This window comes from Tetrao urogallus (assembly GCF_951394365.1).
Source record: "Tetrao urogallus genome assembly, chromosome: 20".
NCBI lineage: Eukaryota > Metazoa > Chordata > Aves > Galliformes > Phasianidae > Tetrao > Tetrao urogallus.
Genome location: NC_136833.1, coordinates 8,986,177 through 9,003,562, shown reverse-complemented (window position 1 = coordinate 9,003,562; position 17,386 = coordinate 8,986,177). Strand labels below are relative to the sequence as shown.

General features: G+C 48.7%; 1 protein-coding gene across 1 annotated transcript in view; it reads left to right on the top strand.

Annotated features, from left to right (window-relative positions):
• The window catches only part of MSI2 (musashi RNA binding protein 2), a gene marked incomplete at both ends in the record, with an annotated part of 188,644 nt that extends 184,531 nt beyond the window's left edge, over nt 1-4,113 (top strand). The window contains 2 exon segments of the mRNA XM_079544972.1: nt 2,210-2,364; nt 4,072-4,113. Of these exon segments, the coding sequence (XP_079401098.1) occupies nt 2,210-2,364; nt 4,072-4,113 (197 nt within the window).
• Nucleotides 4,114-17,386: the final 13,273 nt, after the last annotated feature.

Here is a 17,386-nt window from a genome sequence, read left to right as displayed (position 1 = left end):
GGTATTAAATGGGGGGGTTGGTGGCCCTGCATGTGGCAGGGGGTTGGAGATTCCTGATCCTTGAGGCCCCTTCCAACCTTGGCCATTCTGTGATTCTGTGAACGTTCCCCATGTCCCCGCCAGGCGCAGGGCACGGCCTGCCTGCAGAGCGCTGCACGGGGCTGAAACACCCACATCCATTTTGTTCAACCAGAAGGAAGAAAAGGAGAGGAAAAAAGCACTGGCTTATAGTAATAAAGGGCTTTTGAACATCTCAGCTGGATATTTTTCTTCACGAGTGAGAAGGCCAAATGCTATCTTGACATTTAATCTTTAATAATAAAAATGGTACTTTGTTTGCCAGTGAATTCCAAAATAATCTGTTTACTCTCTCATGCCTTATTACTTTTAACTTGCCGGCTTAGATGACCTACTTACTTTCCCCTGCTACCACTTTACAGCCACATAAAACCATTTACTTTGCAACATTTACTTCCCTGTCATTGCAGAGCCAACGGTTGCCGTGTTTTTGACTGGTTAATCCTTTGGGTTGAGGAACGCGTGCCGTCAGCGCGGTGGGGACGGTCATGGAACCACAGCAGCACGGCGCGTTGCCCCAATTTCTCACTGCTGTGTGCTGCTGCAGTTTGCAGTCAGTCTGCAGCCCAGTTTGCCTCTCGGGAGCCTTGCTGTGGGCCGCTCCTGCGGGGCAGGCGGGACTTGCCCTGCAGTGCTGTTTGTCCCCGATAAACCCTGCTGTGTTGACCTGCAGGCTGGTGGCAGGGCTTACTGCAGGCTGTCTGTAAGCTCTTCAGGTGCACGGCGGAGGTAGGCAGGGAGCTGCAGTTGGAGGAGGAGGCTGAGGGAGTCGTGGTGCAGGCTGAGCACAGAGGTGATGTGAGTTGCCAGCGGTGCCCGTTGCACAGCTCCAGGGAGGTTGTGGTGATGCTGTGGCCGTGTGGTCGTTGTGGCTGGTCAGAGCCTGCATTCAGGGCATCCTTAAGGGCCATTTTGGTGTCCAGGACTGAGCTGCGAGAGTGTGGTCAGTCAGGCTGCGGTGCCAGGTCAGCAGCAGCATGTAGGCAGTGCTCCGTTGGCAGTGCTGTGTCAGCAGGGCCGTGTTGGCAGGTCGTGTTGCAGGACTCTCCCGCTTCCAGCGCCATCCCCATCCGCTCTCCCTGCCGCTGACTTTTCTTTCACATTAAGTCCTCTTACTCATAAACTTCACATCCAAGAACAACAGTGAGGAATGGCAGAAGCCTGATCATCTAACATGCTTTAATATCTAAATCTGTTCTTCAGTATCATTCTTGTTTACATTGTTTTTCTGTCTCAAAAAAAAAAAAAAAAAAAAAAAAAAAGTGAAGGGAGGAAAAAAATAAAATTTACTTCCACATTAGGAGGTGAGTTGCCATACACCCTCTGGAATTCTTTTTTTGCTTTGAATCTTTATTTATTTGTTTAATTTTGGTTGATGTCCCCCCAACGTGGTTTTGGAGATGAAGGTAGGTCTTCGATCTCCAAATCTAAAGAAAGGCAAATTAAATAAAACAATACTCTCCTTGGTCATACCTAAAAAATAAACCCAAACCGTTCCATTCCATACCATTAAAAAAAAAAACAAATTAACTATTGAGCTGTTTCTACAGCTTACCAATCTAAAAGGGCAGGTTTTTTTTCCAAAGTATCAAATGGATCCAAAATGATTTTACTAGATGCGATTGAAGTTACTTGCTGTCAACATTTTAATATCAATATTACCACAATGTGTAGTCTCAAACTAGTTCCTTTGTAGTTTGCATGGGATGTGAATGCTGTCTCGGCGTGCCCAGACCTAGAGAACTTGTTACTACTGCATGAGCATCAAGTCAGATGTTGAAAAATATCTATTATATTTTGTGATAATTTGGTAAAAATGAGCACCTACAGTCTCTGGTTGCAGTAGTGTGTTGAATGATCGTTCTTTTTTTTTTATATATATTCATATATATATTTTGGAGCTCTAAGCTTCGTAGTAGTACGGGCTGACTATTATTCAGTACTTGCTCTCCTATCGCATGGCCTTGGTTAAGTGTTAGAAGTTGGGCCTAGGCTGTTTATTCTGGTGTTTGGCTTTGTGATAACGGTGCATGCCCGGCGTCTGGCCTCATACCCAGCTTTATTCTCTGCACACCAGTCTTGAATAGCTACAGTGCTCAACCGAATTTTGGCGCACCCGCTTCCCCGGCAGGCTCCAACCCAGCCCGGCCCGGAGGCTTCCCTGGGGCCAACAGCCCTGGGCCCGTCGCAGACCTGTACGGCACGGCCAGCCAGGACTCCGGCGTCGGCAACTACATAAGTGCTGCCAGCCCACAGCCGGGCTCCGGCTTCAGCCACGGGATCGCCGTGAGTACCGCGTGCCGGGAGGGGACGCGATGGGGTTTGGTGTCTTTTTCGATGACGGAACGACGGGCTGCTTTGTGCACGGCTCCTGTAGCCTCCAGCGCTGGGCACAACTCTCTGCAGGTGCTGAGGTTTCCCGCAGCCCTGCACTCTGCTGTCCCAGAGCCGCTGGAGTTGCAGTGCAGACTGGAAACAGTTGTCTGAGCCTTAGCTGCACCAATGTGGCGTGTTTTGAACGGCCCTATTTAACAGATACAAGCTTCTGCTTGTCTAGATGGGCTTCCCATCAGTGGAACGGCCCGTTGAGGCCGGTGTGCTGCTTGCAGGCAGTGTGCCTGGCCTCTCCTCCCACCCAGAGGAGGAGAAGGGTTCCCGGGACACCAGGCCTGCCCGTGTCCCAGCAGTGGCACAGAGTCATGGGGGCTTGGAGCTTCCAGCCCCTGCCTTACCAGCATCGGTGTGCAGCAGAGGATGTGGGCATGAGAGGTGGGCGCCGCCTCATCGGGGCACCTTGAGGCAGCTTAGGGGGTTGCTAACGGTCCTTAAAACGTGCAGGTCACAACTAAGTCACTGCTGTTGTGTTGTCAAGTCATTGGAAACGTATTTCTGTCATGCTGCATGGTTCTGCAGGCTCACTAATTACGGGCGATGGAAATTTGCTTAACAAAGCTGCATGCTGTTTTTCAGATTGCACTGTTTTACCTGTGTGTGTTAGCATGAATGTGGTTAAACCGCTTTAGTGGCTGTCAGTCTCCAAAACAGAAAACCAGCAACCTACACTGTTTTCCCTTTTTCCATAAAATGCTGAGAAATCTTTTCCTCTCATAAAATAAACATGTCAAAGTACAGAGAACTCCCCTGAGGTTTTCCAAACTAAAATGACAGTTCTGTTCTTTGACCACATGGGATGAGCTGGGGGAGCGGGAGCACAGAGCAGACAAAGTTCCTGCAGTGGTGCTGTTTGTACTGCATGAACAGCCAGCACCCAAAGAGCCACAGCAGCCGCTGCCTCCACGAGGGCCCTCATGCTCTGCAGTCCACTCTGGTCCTGCTGTGCACGTGGCCACACAGAGGACGTGGCAGCTTCTTTGGATCAGTTTGTGTACAGAACACAGAGTATGATTATTCTGCTGAGAGAAGGCTACACCAATTCGGACTTACCCCTTCTGAGGCCCCCTTTCCAGTTTCCACCTGAAGACTTACTTGTTTTGGAAAATTTGGGTGGTTTAACCTCGGTGACATCTCAATCTTTCAAGCAGTGAGATGCACGATAAAGGCCGTGCAGTCGTGATCTGTCTGCACTAAGACTTCTTCAAAGGCCAGTTAGGATTGGATTTTCAGATTGGCAGCCTCTTAGTTAAGGGGATGCCCTTCATACTGGGTGCACTCCAGTAACTGCAAAGGCTCAGGAGCCCTTTTTACCTATATCTTTATTTAACACACTCCATTTACTAACCTGGTTTAGAAACAAAAAAGGGAAAACCCAGAGTTTGTTTTTGTATCTGAGGGAACAAGAAGGTCTTGGAAAGGACCCTGTAGAGTTCAGCACACGGAGTCATTAATGACCAGAACAGCTTTTGGAAATACATATTCCATATTCATGCTGACAACACAGTCTTTCAAGTCCTTTGATAATTTCTTGCCAAAAATTAATAATCATCTGTTCCCATGTATAGAACACTGATGAACTTAACAATTGTACAATTTTAGGGACCTTTGATTGCAACGGCTTTTACAAATGGATACCATTGAAACGTTACACATGGTTGGTTGCCATCTCACTTGGAGGTATTACAGTATATACCATTTGTACTTCGTGCTAAACTGCCATTTCCCTTATATTTACTTTAAGAGAACCATTTTTTGTTAATCTCCATTCTGTCTTTCCTTGGCCTTTAATCATTCTTTTCTGTGATTCATTTTATTTAAATCAATTTCATGGGTTGGAAACTGGAAGGCAGATCGGGAGCTCGGGCCCAGTGCACTTAGCACACTAATTTGGAGACTTCAAAACCCCGCAGAAATAAACAGTGATCCCCAAAGCCCTTTGGGGGAACAGCCAAGTGCCAGCATCGTTGTCGGGGGTAGAGATTGGCTACGAATGCACCCAGCTAAAAACAGATGAGCTCCACTGCTTCATTAGAGAGAAACCATCATGCTTAATCAAGGGCTGTACCAGATATCACAGCTAGAAGATAACGTTGTAACCACAGAGCAGTTATCAAGATTTTAAAAAAATTAAAGCTAAGCAAATTAAATTAAAGACATTACCTAAGTAATGCGTCCTTGGATCGCTGCCAGTTTCCTACCCTTTGAACTAAGCTCAAGTTAATTAAATGTTTAATTTTTTCGTTATTTTTTGGCCTTTGGCATATCCATCTTAGCAAACAAATATTCTTACACTGAGAGCAGCATAGATTAGGAAAGTCAGTCAATGGAAACGGAAAGGTGTACGCACTGAGTGCATGGATTCACCGTTAGAGCTCGTGATCCAGGCAGACAGATGCGATGTGACATCTTTCATTTCTTTCTTAGCCTTTAGCCCAGCACTGCCCTACCTCAGTGTGCAATCAGGGCTGGAGGCAGGCTGGGGATGGGACCTGTGGAACACATTCAGGGGCTTTAAGCTGTGTAAAGATAAACGTATAGGTAACTACTGGCAAAAAAAAGGGGTTTGCTATTTATTCTTCATCTCCCTATATACACAAGATTATCTGAAAGTCTTTGATGGACGGATTTGGTCCACCACGCGCTATGTTGTGGGAAAGGAAAGAGGTGCCCATGCGCTCCTGCTTCAGTCCCCGTTAGTGGCTGCACGTATCCTGTGTGTTCTCGGGCTGATTTGTCAGATTCATCGTGTTCTGTGGGCCGCCAGCCTGAGCACGTGGGAGGTTTGAGCAGAACATCGTAATTCAAACTAATAACGCTGCAGTGAGGGCAGTGTTCATCAGATTAATATATTGTAATCATTTTACACTTACCACAGCACATCAAACTATAACCATCATTTACCGGCCAGTATTAAAACTCAAGCCATTAATGACTTAAAAACAGAGAGTGCTTTTACTGTTGCTCGTTACTAATGAAAATAGATTTCGAGAGGAGGAAATGAGCCTTGCTATTAACTCTTCCAGGGCCACCAGGTCTGAAGATCCCGGGGCGCGCATCCCTCGCGCCGTGCAGCGCTTGGGGCAGTCGGGGTGGCCCAGGGCCGCCTGCAGCCCCCGCTGCTCATCGCCCTGCTGGCTGCACACAGCGTTCAATGCGGGCAGCAGCCGCAGCGCCAGGCGTTGCGCCTCCCCTTAGAACGTAGCCCTGGAGTGCGGCAGAGCGCCCAGGAGGACGTTGTTCCCTTGGGGAAAAGCTGGCCACCTCACGTCCCTGAAGGCGCGGTCTACTTGCACAGCCCCAGCTGACCCTTCCCCTGTCCTGTGTGCTCCTCTCCTCGCAGAGTCTCTCTGGATGTCCGGGCAAAACGGGGCGAAGTTTCTGAGCGGTCCCACGGTGAGGTGACATCGTCAGACTTCAGCACTACATCTTCACCAACAGCAAACGAACTGGAGGTGGCACTCGACGGACTTGGGCTGTTTAAAAAAATCTCTCTCATCATCTCATGAATCTGCTGTACTATAAAAACAACAGCTTTTAAAAGTATGTATATAAAATCCATTTCTCGTTCGTTTTATTTTCTCAAAGGGTTTCCCCCCCTTTTTAAACCTACTCGACCCACATTTTTTGGTAGCGTTTTGACATAGTCTTGTAGCCACGTAGACCTAATTCTTTGTGTATCTCGTAGGAGCCTAACCATAGCCTAGCTGTTTATATTAAGGTTTTCTTTTGTTTCCCTCCTCCCCCCCGTGTCCCCCGGTCTCTGTAGTTGCTGTCATTGCAGGACGTGGGGCTGCGGAGCACGCGGGTCGTCCCCCCTCCTTTTGTTTGTGCCGTCTTCGTTCACCCGGTTCTATTTTCGGCAATAAGGCAGGGACGACAGACTTTTGGGCGTCCTTTTTCTATAAGTGCTTTTTTTTTGTTGAAAGAGGTGATATAAGGTTTTTTGAAATCGTGAATTCTGAAAAAAACAAACAAACAAAAAAAAAAAAAAAAAAAAAAAAAAAAGAAACACAACCAAACACTGTAAATACGATTCCATTACGTACATATAAACTATTAAGAAAGAGAAATACAAACTATTTTTGTGATGGAGTCAGTCTAAGGCAGTTTCTCTATTAAACAGAAGACACAGCGCAGGTGTGGCCTCGAGGCCAACTGCCCGGGTTGGCGCTGCCCCGTCGGCGCGCTGCGCCCCGCGCTCTGCCTGTTGCTCATCCGTGCGCAGCTTCCCCGTGACAGCCTCGTTGTCTTTTTAATTTAAAAACTGCTTTTCCCAAGACTGAAAAAGAAGCTCCGGTTTTCCTATTTATCGCATTTAAGGTTCGAAGCACACAGCTGCTCCGCGTTGCTGCTCCCAGCGCAGGCGGAGCGGCGCAGAGCTCGCATGGGTACCTTTGTTATCCATCACTTTCTGTGTTATTAACAAATTAGGAAAGCGACTTTGGTTTGTCTGGTTTTTTTTTTTTTTTTTTTTTTTTTTTTGGGAATACCTCAGTGCTACAAGTTTCACCCTAGAAGCAATGGAAGATTTTAATTTATTGTAGTTGTAAACAGAATTTAAAAAAAAAAAAAAGAAAAAAAAAATAAAAGTATAAAACATCATTGCACTGTGACTGGTAGGGGAAAAACTGACAGTTTCCTATTTGCACATGTTTAATATTTGGCTGTTATATATATGGTCCTCTGTTGGGGGAGGAAACTTATGAAGGATATTTTTTAATTTAATTTTTTTAATATTGGTAAATAGGCCTGCAACAGCAACTAGAAGTACAACACGGTAGGTGGCATTAAGAACATACTGTAGTGTGGATATATTTCTTCTTTTTTTAACGTAATATTGACGAGTTTTATTAATATTTTTTTAAATTGTTACGTTTATAAATTTGGTACTTTAGGTACAGCCAGTATAAGACACTGAATGCGACATTTGTTAAAAGAGCTGCTGCACTCCTATTTTTGTAAATTTTACTAACGAGTAGAATAACGTAGCCGTTCAGTAGACAAGGTAGAGAAGGCATCTGCAATGGAAGTGAGGCACCGTACTGCGAACCAGAAGGAGAAAACCTTGGGTTTTTCCTTATTTTTGAGAACAGAATCATGCTTTTTTGTGTAATGTTTTCGGTTGGTTTTCTTTCTTATTTCCGAACAACCAGGTTTAAGCAAGATGCTGGACGCTTTTTAAATATTGAGACTTGATCAAGTGATACATAAATGAAACCATTCTTTAAAAAAAAAAAATGAAAAAAAAAAAAAAAAGCAACAAACCAAATTCCCTGAGGTTCAGTGTACAGTCAGGGGATTTTTTATGGCTATTTTGTCAATGTTGATGATGTACTGTACTACCGGTTGGTTTTCCTCTCCATTCCCTGTCACCTCATAGAATATTCTTTGTTGATCATTGTTGTATGTTAATAGTGTATAAAATGGCTATCTTGTAAGAGTGCTGTCCTGATGCTAGTGTAGTGAATCTTCCCCTCCTCTCTTCCTCTTCTAGTACATATTGGTAGGTGTATCGTAATTAAGGTTAAAAATTTAGATGTAGTTATTCAGATTTAGGACCAGTAAGGATAGAACTTTCTCTTATTTAAGAAAAAAAAAAAAACTTGCTAATAATTTTGGGAAGGTTTTCCTCATTTGTTTTCTTTTCCTTCCTTTCCTCTTCTATTATTTTTCTTTCTGTTGTTGTTGTTCTTTTCCTTTGCTGATCTGATGCGGTTTCAACTAACCAAAGGTCTCACGATGTTAAAAATGCTGGCAAACTCTTACGGCATTTTGTAGATCCCCACCCTTTGAGAGGGGACGTGCCATACTACCTTAAATGCTAACGCTAGATATGCAAAACTGGATTTTTTTAATTTATTTTTTAAAAGAGGGAGGCACGGTATATTAAAACGATTTTACTAAGAGAAAAAAAAACATATTTTTTTAAGAATGCTCAGAAGAAATTGCTAATCTGTGTGAATATGTTTTAGATGTTTATATACCTTTTGAGAAGTCCCAGTGGCCCATAGCACAAATGTCTTGGAACCCGGTACGTCTCGATGTGGCTCCCCATGCTGAGGGTCCGTTGGTCCCCGCTCACCTCGGAGTCCATTCCCAAGGGGTTTTGTTCCCTCGTTCCCTCACCCGGGGGTTCTGTGCCCTTGCTGGCGCAGCGGCTCAGCACGCCTCGCTTCCAGCGCAGCGCAGCGCCTGGCGGCCGCCTGCCCCCAGCTCCCACAGAGCAGCCGTGGGCCGGGGCTGAGCGCAGCAGGAGCTGCAGAACCCCAGCAGTTCAGTTCCCCTCCCCACTAAAACATAAGAAGTCGTTTGCGATGGGCTCACTTACAGCGAAGCCTGATCTGTCCCTTTTTTCGTTTCTTACACTCATCGGTGTTCATTCTAAGTTGAATTTGTAGCTTGGACTTTAAGGTAGCATGGCTCTCTTGCTGTATTTTCTTTTCCCATTGTACAGCAGCATTCATTCAGCTGGTGAATGTCACACATCTCGCTAGAGTAGTCAACCATTGGGTAGCTGTTGGTATGACCTGAAAGGTGTTCGCGTTTCTTTTCCCCCTCCCTGCTCCGAATCCTCCGACGCTGTTTCCATCGTGGGTGCGAATGAGGGCTCGTGCTGCACCACCGCCGCGTTCCGCTCTGCCGCTCAGCGCAGCCTAACCCCGAATAAAGCAATAGCGTTTCCTCCATTTCTCTGAAGGCCAGCCATGGTTACGTATGATATTGCATACGAAACTGTTTACAAAAACAAACAGAACACTAACTCGTAGCTGTCTTTTACGCTATGGAAATGTCTCTCGGGTGGAATTTTTTGAATTCTGTTTGTTGGTTTTTTTTTAGTGTTTGTTTTGGTTTGTTTTTTAAGCAAAATAGTTCCGACAGAAAACTGAGGGTCGATCAGTGTAAGACGGGATGCATCGAAGACACACCGCGGGCCCGGGGTCTGCGCGTACACTGTAGAGTTTCATACGTACAGAATCGAAGTCGAACCCATTTCTGTGTGTGAACACTACGTGAGGAGATTCTGTAAGCTAAGCAATACTTTAATACTGTAATAAAATTACCAAAAAAAAATAATAATAAAAAAAATAAGTAGTTGGAGAGAGTAAAGGTGCGCCGCGGTGCAGCTCCGCCGAGCCGGGCGGCTGGAGGCAGCGCTGCGGGGCCCAGCGGGATGCGCCGAGTGCCGCGCAGAGCGAGCGCCGCCGGTCTGTGTGTCGCTGCAGCGGGGAGCAAACCTGCGTCGTTCTGTCGTGCGAGGTCCGAACTCCATCAGTGCTAGAGTGCGAGTCGAAGCGTTTCAGGTGGTCATAAATGTACCTAAATATACTATGGCACAGTGGCGAGCCTAGCCCTTCCTTTTATACTTTAGTATGAACTGATGAGAACTTTGGTAGTGACTTTTTTTTTATATATATACATATATATATGTATCTATATATATCAAGCATCTTTCAGGTCTCTGTGTATGGCTTTCTGAAGCCCTGTTGTAAAATACTATGTGGATGGGGGTCTCTCACATCACAGATGTGGAAAGTATAATTTTATATTTGTATTTTCAAATAAATAAGTTTGTGAAAGGTTTCCATCCTCTACTGTGGTCCAGAAATCAATGTGTTTGTCTGACAAAAAAAATACAATAAACTGTTTTGAACAGATCTCCTTGTCCCTGTCGTTTGGGGCTGGCAGAGGGGGCAGGGAGCGCTCGGATCTGGGCTGGGAGCGAAGGGGGGGAGGGGGCTGCAGTGTGTGGGGTGGGGGCGGGACGGGGAGAGCAGCCACGTCACCATCGTTCAGCAGACATCTCTGAACGATGAGTGCAGGGTGGGTGGGAGGGGGGGGTGATGCCCAGAGCTCCACTGCTTCTACACAACAGGGTCTGCGTCAAAATGTACATTTCTACACCAACGACAAAATAAGATTTTGTGTTCGCCTCCCAGCTATTGAAATCAATTTGCAGCTAAAAGCAGAGTTGTAAAATAAGCGAAATTTTCCCTTCTCTGTCAAATCAGTGTCCCGATAAAGAGAACAAGGGACATAAACATGATTTGCGTCCCTCTACTCCTGGTATAAAGCGTTTATGGCTGAGCCTCAGTGCAGGGTCTGTAAGTCAGTCGTGCTCTGAGCTCTCAGTGCCCCCAGCCTCCACTGCCCAGCCACAGGGACCTGGAGCTGGGAGTCTCCAAAGATGGGATCCTCGAGTTGAGACCCTGGAGCTGGAACCCCCTGGGGATGGGATCCTGGATTTGGGATCCCCGCCACCGCCGCTCCCTGCAGGCTGCGGCTCAGCAGCAGAAGCCAATCCAGCACTTATTAATTATGAGCTTAAGCGCTTCCCTTCATGGCTATTTACAAGGGCCGCCCCGTTATTAATAAGGAATAACACAATGGGGCAGTTTTAAAGCCCATTTGTTCCGCTGGGCATCTGGGCGCACGACAGCAGTGCCCCAGGAGGGCTGTGACTGTGCGTCCATGGACAAAGCCCCAGATCCCCCCAGCATCCCACATTCACTACATACCATAAGACATGAGCAGTTAATTGCAAGTGTGCCGGGGTTGGACCTGAGCTGGTAAATGGAGGATCCAACATCCAGGAGCCAGAGTGGGAGGGTGGCAATGGCCATCCCGTGTCCCATTGCGACCAGGCACTAATTGCTGTGACATATTGGCTGGCACTCGCCTGGGGAGCGGGTGAGAGAAGCCTGCGTGTCGCTCCTGCTCAATAATAATTACTGATTAAAAACGAGTTAAAAAGGCAATGAAGATGGAGACGTGCATTAACCAAGCGACCCCCGCCCTGAGCCAGCTGTGGGGAGATGGCATTACAGAGCCAGCACTTGAGGCATCACACGAAGGGTGGCTCAGATCCCCCCCAGATCTGCTGTGCAGCGGTGCCACAGCTGCCCCAGCTCCCACAGCCCCATCCCTGGGAGCAGAGCAGCACCGGATGGGACTGGAGAACTGCTCTGCTCAGGAGCAGCATGGTGAGGGCTCTGTTTTCCAAAAGGAGTCTGAATAAGTGTTTTTCCTTTCCAGTTACTGCACTTCACTCGCAGCTCCTGACAGCTTTGAAAATGGCTCCAATTGAAATCATCATTTCATATTGATTTTGGGCTTTTTCTTCCCTCCCCTGACAGTGATGCACCGAAGCTGTTTTCGAGTGTTACTGAAATAGAAAGCTGCTCTTCCCCCGGAGCTCCTGGCTCCCTCCCCAGCTGTCCCAGGTGTCCCCATGCACAGGGGGCAGTGCTCAAGGCCTCACACTGTTCCATGGGTCCCAGTCCCATTCCAATCCTCCTCTCCCAAACGCAGAGGCTCCTGATACACAATGTAAACACCAGCAAGAATAGCAGGCACGAGAAAGCGTATATCTGTCTCTCTCTTTTTGTCTTTTGCCTGGGGTGCGTTTGAGCCACTAATAGAAACACACAGGACTTGCACAGGGCTTTGCATCATCAAAGCCAGGCAGTGTTTTTTTCCTCCTCTGCCCTTTTTATCCAGAGATCCAAAGCACTTGTTTCCATTATCTCAGCACCTTCTATAGGTGGGAAATACTTCTTTTATCACAAAAGAGCAAATCCGGATGGAGCTGTGGCTGCCCTGTTCTGTCCCCTGCAGCCCCATTAACTTGGACCCCCGGCTTGGTCCCAGTAATGCAGGGGCTCTCGGACTCCAGCACTGCCAGTAGTGACGATGGTGACACCACAAGTGCACCCTCTCCTCCTTCTGCCACATCAACCTGTGCACAGCAGCACCGGGAATCTCAAGCAGAGGAAGGTCAGCAGCACAGCGCCCATCTCTGCCCCTCCACACATCCCTCTGCGTGCCGCAGTTTGCATCACTCACAATAAGACGCGGTCCCAGATGCTGCCCTTGGGGAGCGCAGAGATGAAGGCATTCCGCTGGGAGCCAGCACTAACAATGCTGAGCCATTAGCAATCAGCATATCGGCACGGCATTGCGGCCGCTTCATAGAAAATCAAGAGGCAAAATAATTGAGTCAATAGCGATACGCAAGGATTGCTCCTTCAGCCCCATTCTTCTGCTAACAATTCTTCAGCAGGGCTGAACATTCAAAAGCTCAGGGAATCAAAAAAGAATTGATTTGATTCAGAGCTGCAGCCCGGGCTGTATTTAACACATCATTTCTGCTTGCTCTACATAGAACAGAAGGGCTGCCTTATGGCAGCGAGGCACCAAGGGCAGGGCCAGGTCCCAGAGCAGCAGAGCGGCGCCCATCGCACTCAGGGTCTGCTCCACGCACTGGGGTGGAGGACAGCAGCTAAGGGTGACGCACTGCCAGACCACCTCCAAGGAAGGCAGGGTAAGAACAGGAACGCTCAGCCCATCCCAGCAAAGCGCAGCCCTCCATGCAGCACACAGCACTGCCTGCACCCATCGCCCCCCCGAGCGCCGGCACCCTTAAGGCCATTGTGCTCCTAACAAGGGCAGTATGCTCCCTGCTGACACAGCGGGGACATTCAGACCCAACACCAGGCAGCTGATGGGAGGTGTTGACGAGCAAGTCATGTTGCTATAATGAGAAGTGTTTATTTGAATAATAAGGTCAGGAGTTAAGTAGTTGGTATTCCACTCATATGAAGCAGTTTGCACAGTGTCACTAATAATTAAAGGGGTTTTTGGACTAATCTAGTTGCTCTTCCTCAATGTACTCTACTCTGTTCAAGAAACTCATCAAAGCAGCAGAGTGATCTTCGAGGTTATTAATCTCCTTTGCTCCACAGCTGGAGCAAATTTATTTGCTTGAATTAGCATGAAATAAACTTATAATAAAGCTGCCATATCCCTCACTTTAGAGATACAGTTTGTGTAATGAGTAGTTAAATCTAGGTAATGTAGCAATAGCCTTTAGGTTCAAAGATTAGGGGGGAGAAAAACCAAAACCCACAGCGCTGTTACCTCTGGGTGATGGGACGTGGGCAGCGGGAGGTGGCACGTGGACAACTGGCAGCGCACAAGGGCTGGCTCCTGCAGGGAGCGCGAGGCCAAGGGCTGTGCATAGAGCTGGGCTCAGCACAGGGTGCCTAAGTGAGGGGAATTAATTTGCTTCAACTCACCAAGCCTTTACCGTTTGCAGCTTCTCTCCAACAATAAATCCTTGCCTCTTCTCTCTGCCTAACACTTGCTGCACATCTCCCAGCAGCCCTGAGTGCCCCTTACAGACCGATGTGGGGTGAGTTCAGTGGCTGGGGGGGCTCACCCCCTGCCCTCCCTCCTCACAGCCCATTATTCACAGAGAGGGAGCAGTAAATAATTTTTCTCTCTCCATTTCAGCTCTTTTCTGTCGCTTCTGGAGCTGCTCGGTGCTGCAGAAGGGCCTGGGCATTAGCCAGAGGTGTCAGAGGTGTTAGACAAGGTATTAAAGAGGTGTCAATGGTGAAATAGCTGGGATTACAGTAAAGTCTAAATAAGGTGTAAAATAAAACCAGAGGTGATAAAGTCATTGATAAGAAAAGCTGGAGAAAAATAGGAGTGCAATTATTTTTCATCCCAGTTGTTCACTCTCGCAGTGCATTATCCGCGGCTTTGCAAAGCCTTAAGTGAGATCAGTTCTGGCTGCAGCTCAGCGCCCGCCGAGCGGCCGGCACAGCCTGCTGAGCACCGCGGGGCCGGGGCTGCAGCTGCCCCCCCCCCCAGGGACAGCAATCCACAGCCGAACAACGCAGGGCTCCGGCTTTCAGGGGCGTTGTGGCAGAAGCCCCCTCAGTGCCACGCACCTCCCAAGGGCGCACGCAGGATCTGAGCTGACCCCCGAGCCCGGCCAAGGACCTGCACCCAGCAGCAGTGTTGGCTCCACACGACGAACCCTGCCGTGCAATGCAAATTAGCGCAGAAAGGGGAAAGATGTCTTAAGAAGCAACACGCTGAGCAACTAAAATTATGCAGTTACTGCTTGCAAAGTGCAATTATATCATTTCCATGCCAGCTCAGGAACCTGCCACCGTCCCTCACTGCCACGTGCAGCACCGCCGTGCCCAGCGTCCTACAGTCGTTAAAGAAGATGACCACTAAGATCAGTGAGTCCAACCACTGACCCATCACCATCATGCCAAGACCCAGCTGGCATCGGGGGCCTGGAAACCTTTGGGCTCATGGACATGAGATTTCTTCCTGGAGAACTCCAGAGGAATAGTTAAGACAAGGACAGGAAAAACAAACAAACAAAGATCATCTGCAAATCTTTTGCTGCCATGAAGTGTTATTAACTGATTGGGTTTCATCACCTCTTGCTTTGCTGCTGCTCCAGGTGATTGCCCTGGATTTGCATTTCCCTCAGACCAGCACTGTGTGCCCACACACTGCAGCAGTGCCCCGGGGGTGGGGATCTGCATGGCCAGGGGCACAGCGTGAGGCCATGCCAGGAAGGGGTAAGTGGAGAACAGGAAAGAGCAGTCAGGGATTGGAATTACCCAATCGGAATTGGAATGAAGGGGTCCCATCCCCGGAGGCGTTCCAGATCTGTGGGGATGTGGCACTGAGGGATGGGTTGGGGACCTTGGAAGTCTTTTCCAACCTGAACAATTCTGCAGTTCTCTAAAGCGGCACCGAGCTCTCAGGCAGGCGATAGCAGTGAGGGTGCAGGCAGCAGATGGACACAGCTGAGCGCAGCCTGTGTGAGCACCAGGTACATGAGCCTGGTGGCCATTCCCTGCTTCTAACATTCATTAATAACACCATCACTGAAATTATTTCCACCACTGCAGCTTCGCAGAGCACACCACGTCCTACTTCTGTTCTGTTTCAGTCATATGGAGTAAGCAGTGAACTGAGTGAGATTAAGAAGGCACAGAGAGGCACGGCCTGGCTCTGGTTAGGGCATGGAGCTGCAGCGTGCTTCAAGCACGTGGCCCTGGCACTGCTGGGCCCTCACCACAACAGCCACAGTTTCAAGTGTCACACCTCGACTTCATTTTAGTAAATATAAAAACATTCGTATGTGTGAACAGCTCTGCCAGTACCATACGCTGTGCTTCTCCTCCATATAGGAAACAAGCTCCTTTCAAGCTTTTTAATTACACAAAATTGAGCAAAGCCTTCGCAGAACAACCAGATAAGGGGAGGTGGAGAAGTGGTTTCTCCCTGTAACAGTGGTGAGGGTTTCCTTCCCCCCTCGAGGTTGGGTTATGAACACACTGCTCCTGTTTGCATTTCAGAGCACTGAATTGGTACAACCATAAGTACCACTACAGCAATAACCAGCTTCCCCCCGACTGCCCTGACACAAAGGCAACCATGCTCCCCACCCAGCACTGCCTGCACCGCACTCCTCGTCCCCACCAAGGAAGGAGAGCAGCGGCAGCAGCAAGGACAGACCTTGTTCCCGTGATTAATTAAGGCCGACTCCAGACCTGAGGCGCAGCACCAATACCTGCCTTGTTTCCAGAGGTGTCACAGCTGCAGAAGCACCGCAGCCCTGTGACTTTCTCCGGTGTCGTTTGTCACCGCCTGACACTGACAAAGTGCCGCAGCTGCACGGCTGCTGCCCGGCCATCCCGCTGCACCGACACACCGTGCTGCTGCCCTACTTTCCTCCTGCAGCTCCCACTCCCTCCTGCTGCTGCACAAACCACACAGCACACACCTGCAGCACCCGAGGGCTCACTCAGCTCCCATGTGCTGCCTCGGTGACCCAGAGAGACACAGGCAGCGGCCACCAATGCTGGAGGGGGTTTGTTTGCCCGAGGGAAGTGATGGGGAAGGAATGGCAGCCATTTTTGTATAGAGATGCTTTTTCTCCTTACGGTGACACTTTAACGAGAGCTTAATGAACAGTGCTTTCTTGCCTTTGCGGGGTACAGACAGGCTGGATAGAGTTAGCACTCATTATCATCCCATCACCAACGCAGCCGTGCAATTCCCCAGCCATATGGTCAGTGCAACGCACTTCCAAAAGCAGGGACATCTACACGGGCTTCACTGCCACCAGCCACAGCATTTGGGCATCCTGTGGCTACAGGGAACAGCCCATCACAGAGATCTGGGTGCAGAGGAGCAGGATCTGGGCTGGTGCCACAACCACGACACGTTGGTTCCCCACGGCCCAATCTGACACTAACAAAGGAGTGAAGGTGATGGTAAATGGGGCTCCCAGCCAGGCATGCCCCACGTGAGCCCATCTCCAAGCACCCACAGCACCATGGCAGCACGAAAACTCAGCGCAGAGCCAGGGCTCAGCATCCCCCAGCCAGGTCCCCAGAGCCCGAGCCGTGCTCTACAGCAAGCACATCGCTCCTTCCCTGATCCTGAGCTCCGGCTGTGATTCAATAGGACACAGCAGGAGGGTCTGTGCTCCTTCTACAGCAGCCGACCTGTGTCAGCATTTTATTCTGCAGCTCTGTAGGTTTTTTAGCTTAAAAAAAAAAAAAAAAAAAATCAGAGGAGTTTTCAAAGCTTTAATGGCTTTGAAAACAACATAGAAAGCTCTCTTTACTGCAGGAGAGGTTAATGATCTCCCTCTGCTACAGAACTAAGCCGGACATCATAATAAATAATCATAATAAGATGTAAAGTATCACCTGGAGTCACACAGCACAGAGAGCAGGTAGGAGTTACAGTGCGTTACTCAGAGCAGCTGCTGGGGTGAGATTTCCAAAGTGAAGGCAGTCAGTTAAGAAATGGAAAGCAGAAGCCAGCAATTAAAATATTACTTAAACAGAAGCTGATCACATCTCGTCTGGCCTGGGAGGGCTCAGTGCTCCAGCTCCCAGCTGTGGCACTATGGGGTGGGGACCCCAGCACCCACTGAAGTCCCCACGTGGGTTTATCAATAGCTGGGTGCCCCCAGAACCAGGAGAGCCCTCGCTGGGAGACCCCCTCGCTCCCAGCCCAGCTGCCTCCAGGCCGTGCCAAGCTCAACCCACAGCAGAAGAGCAGCAAAGCACTCGTTAAGAAACCA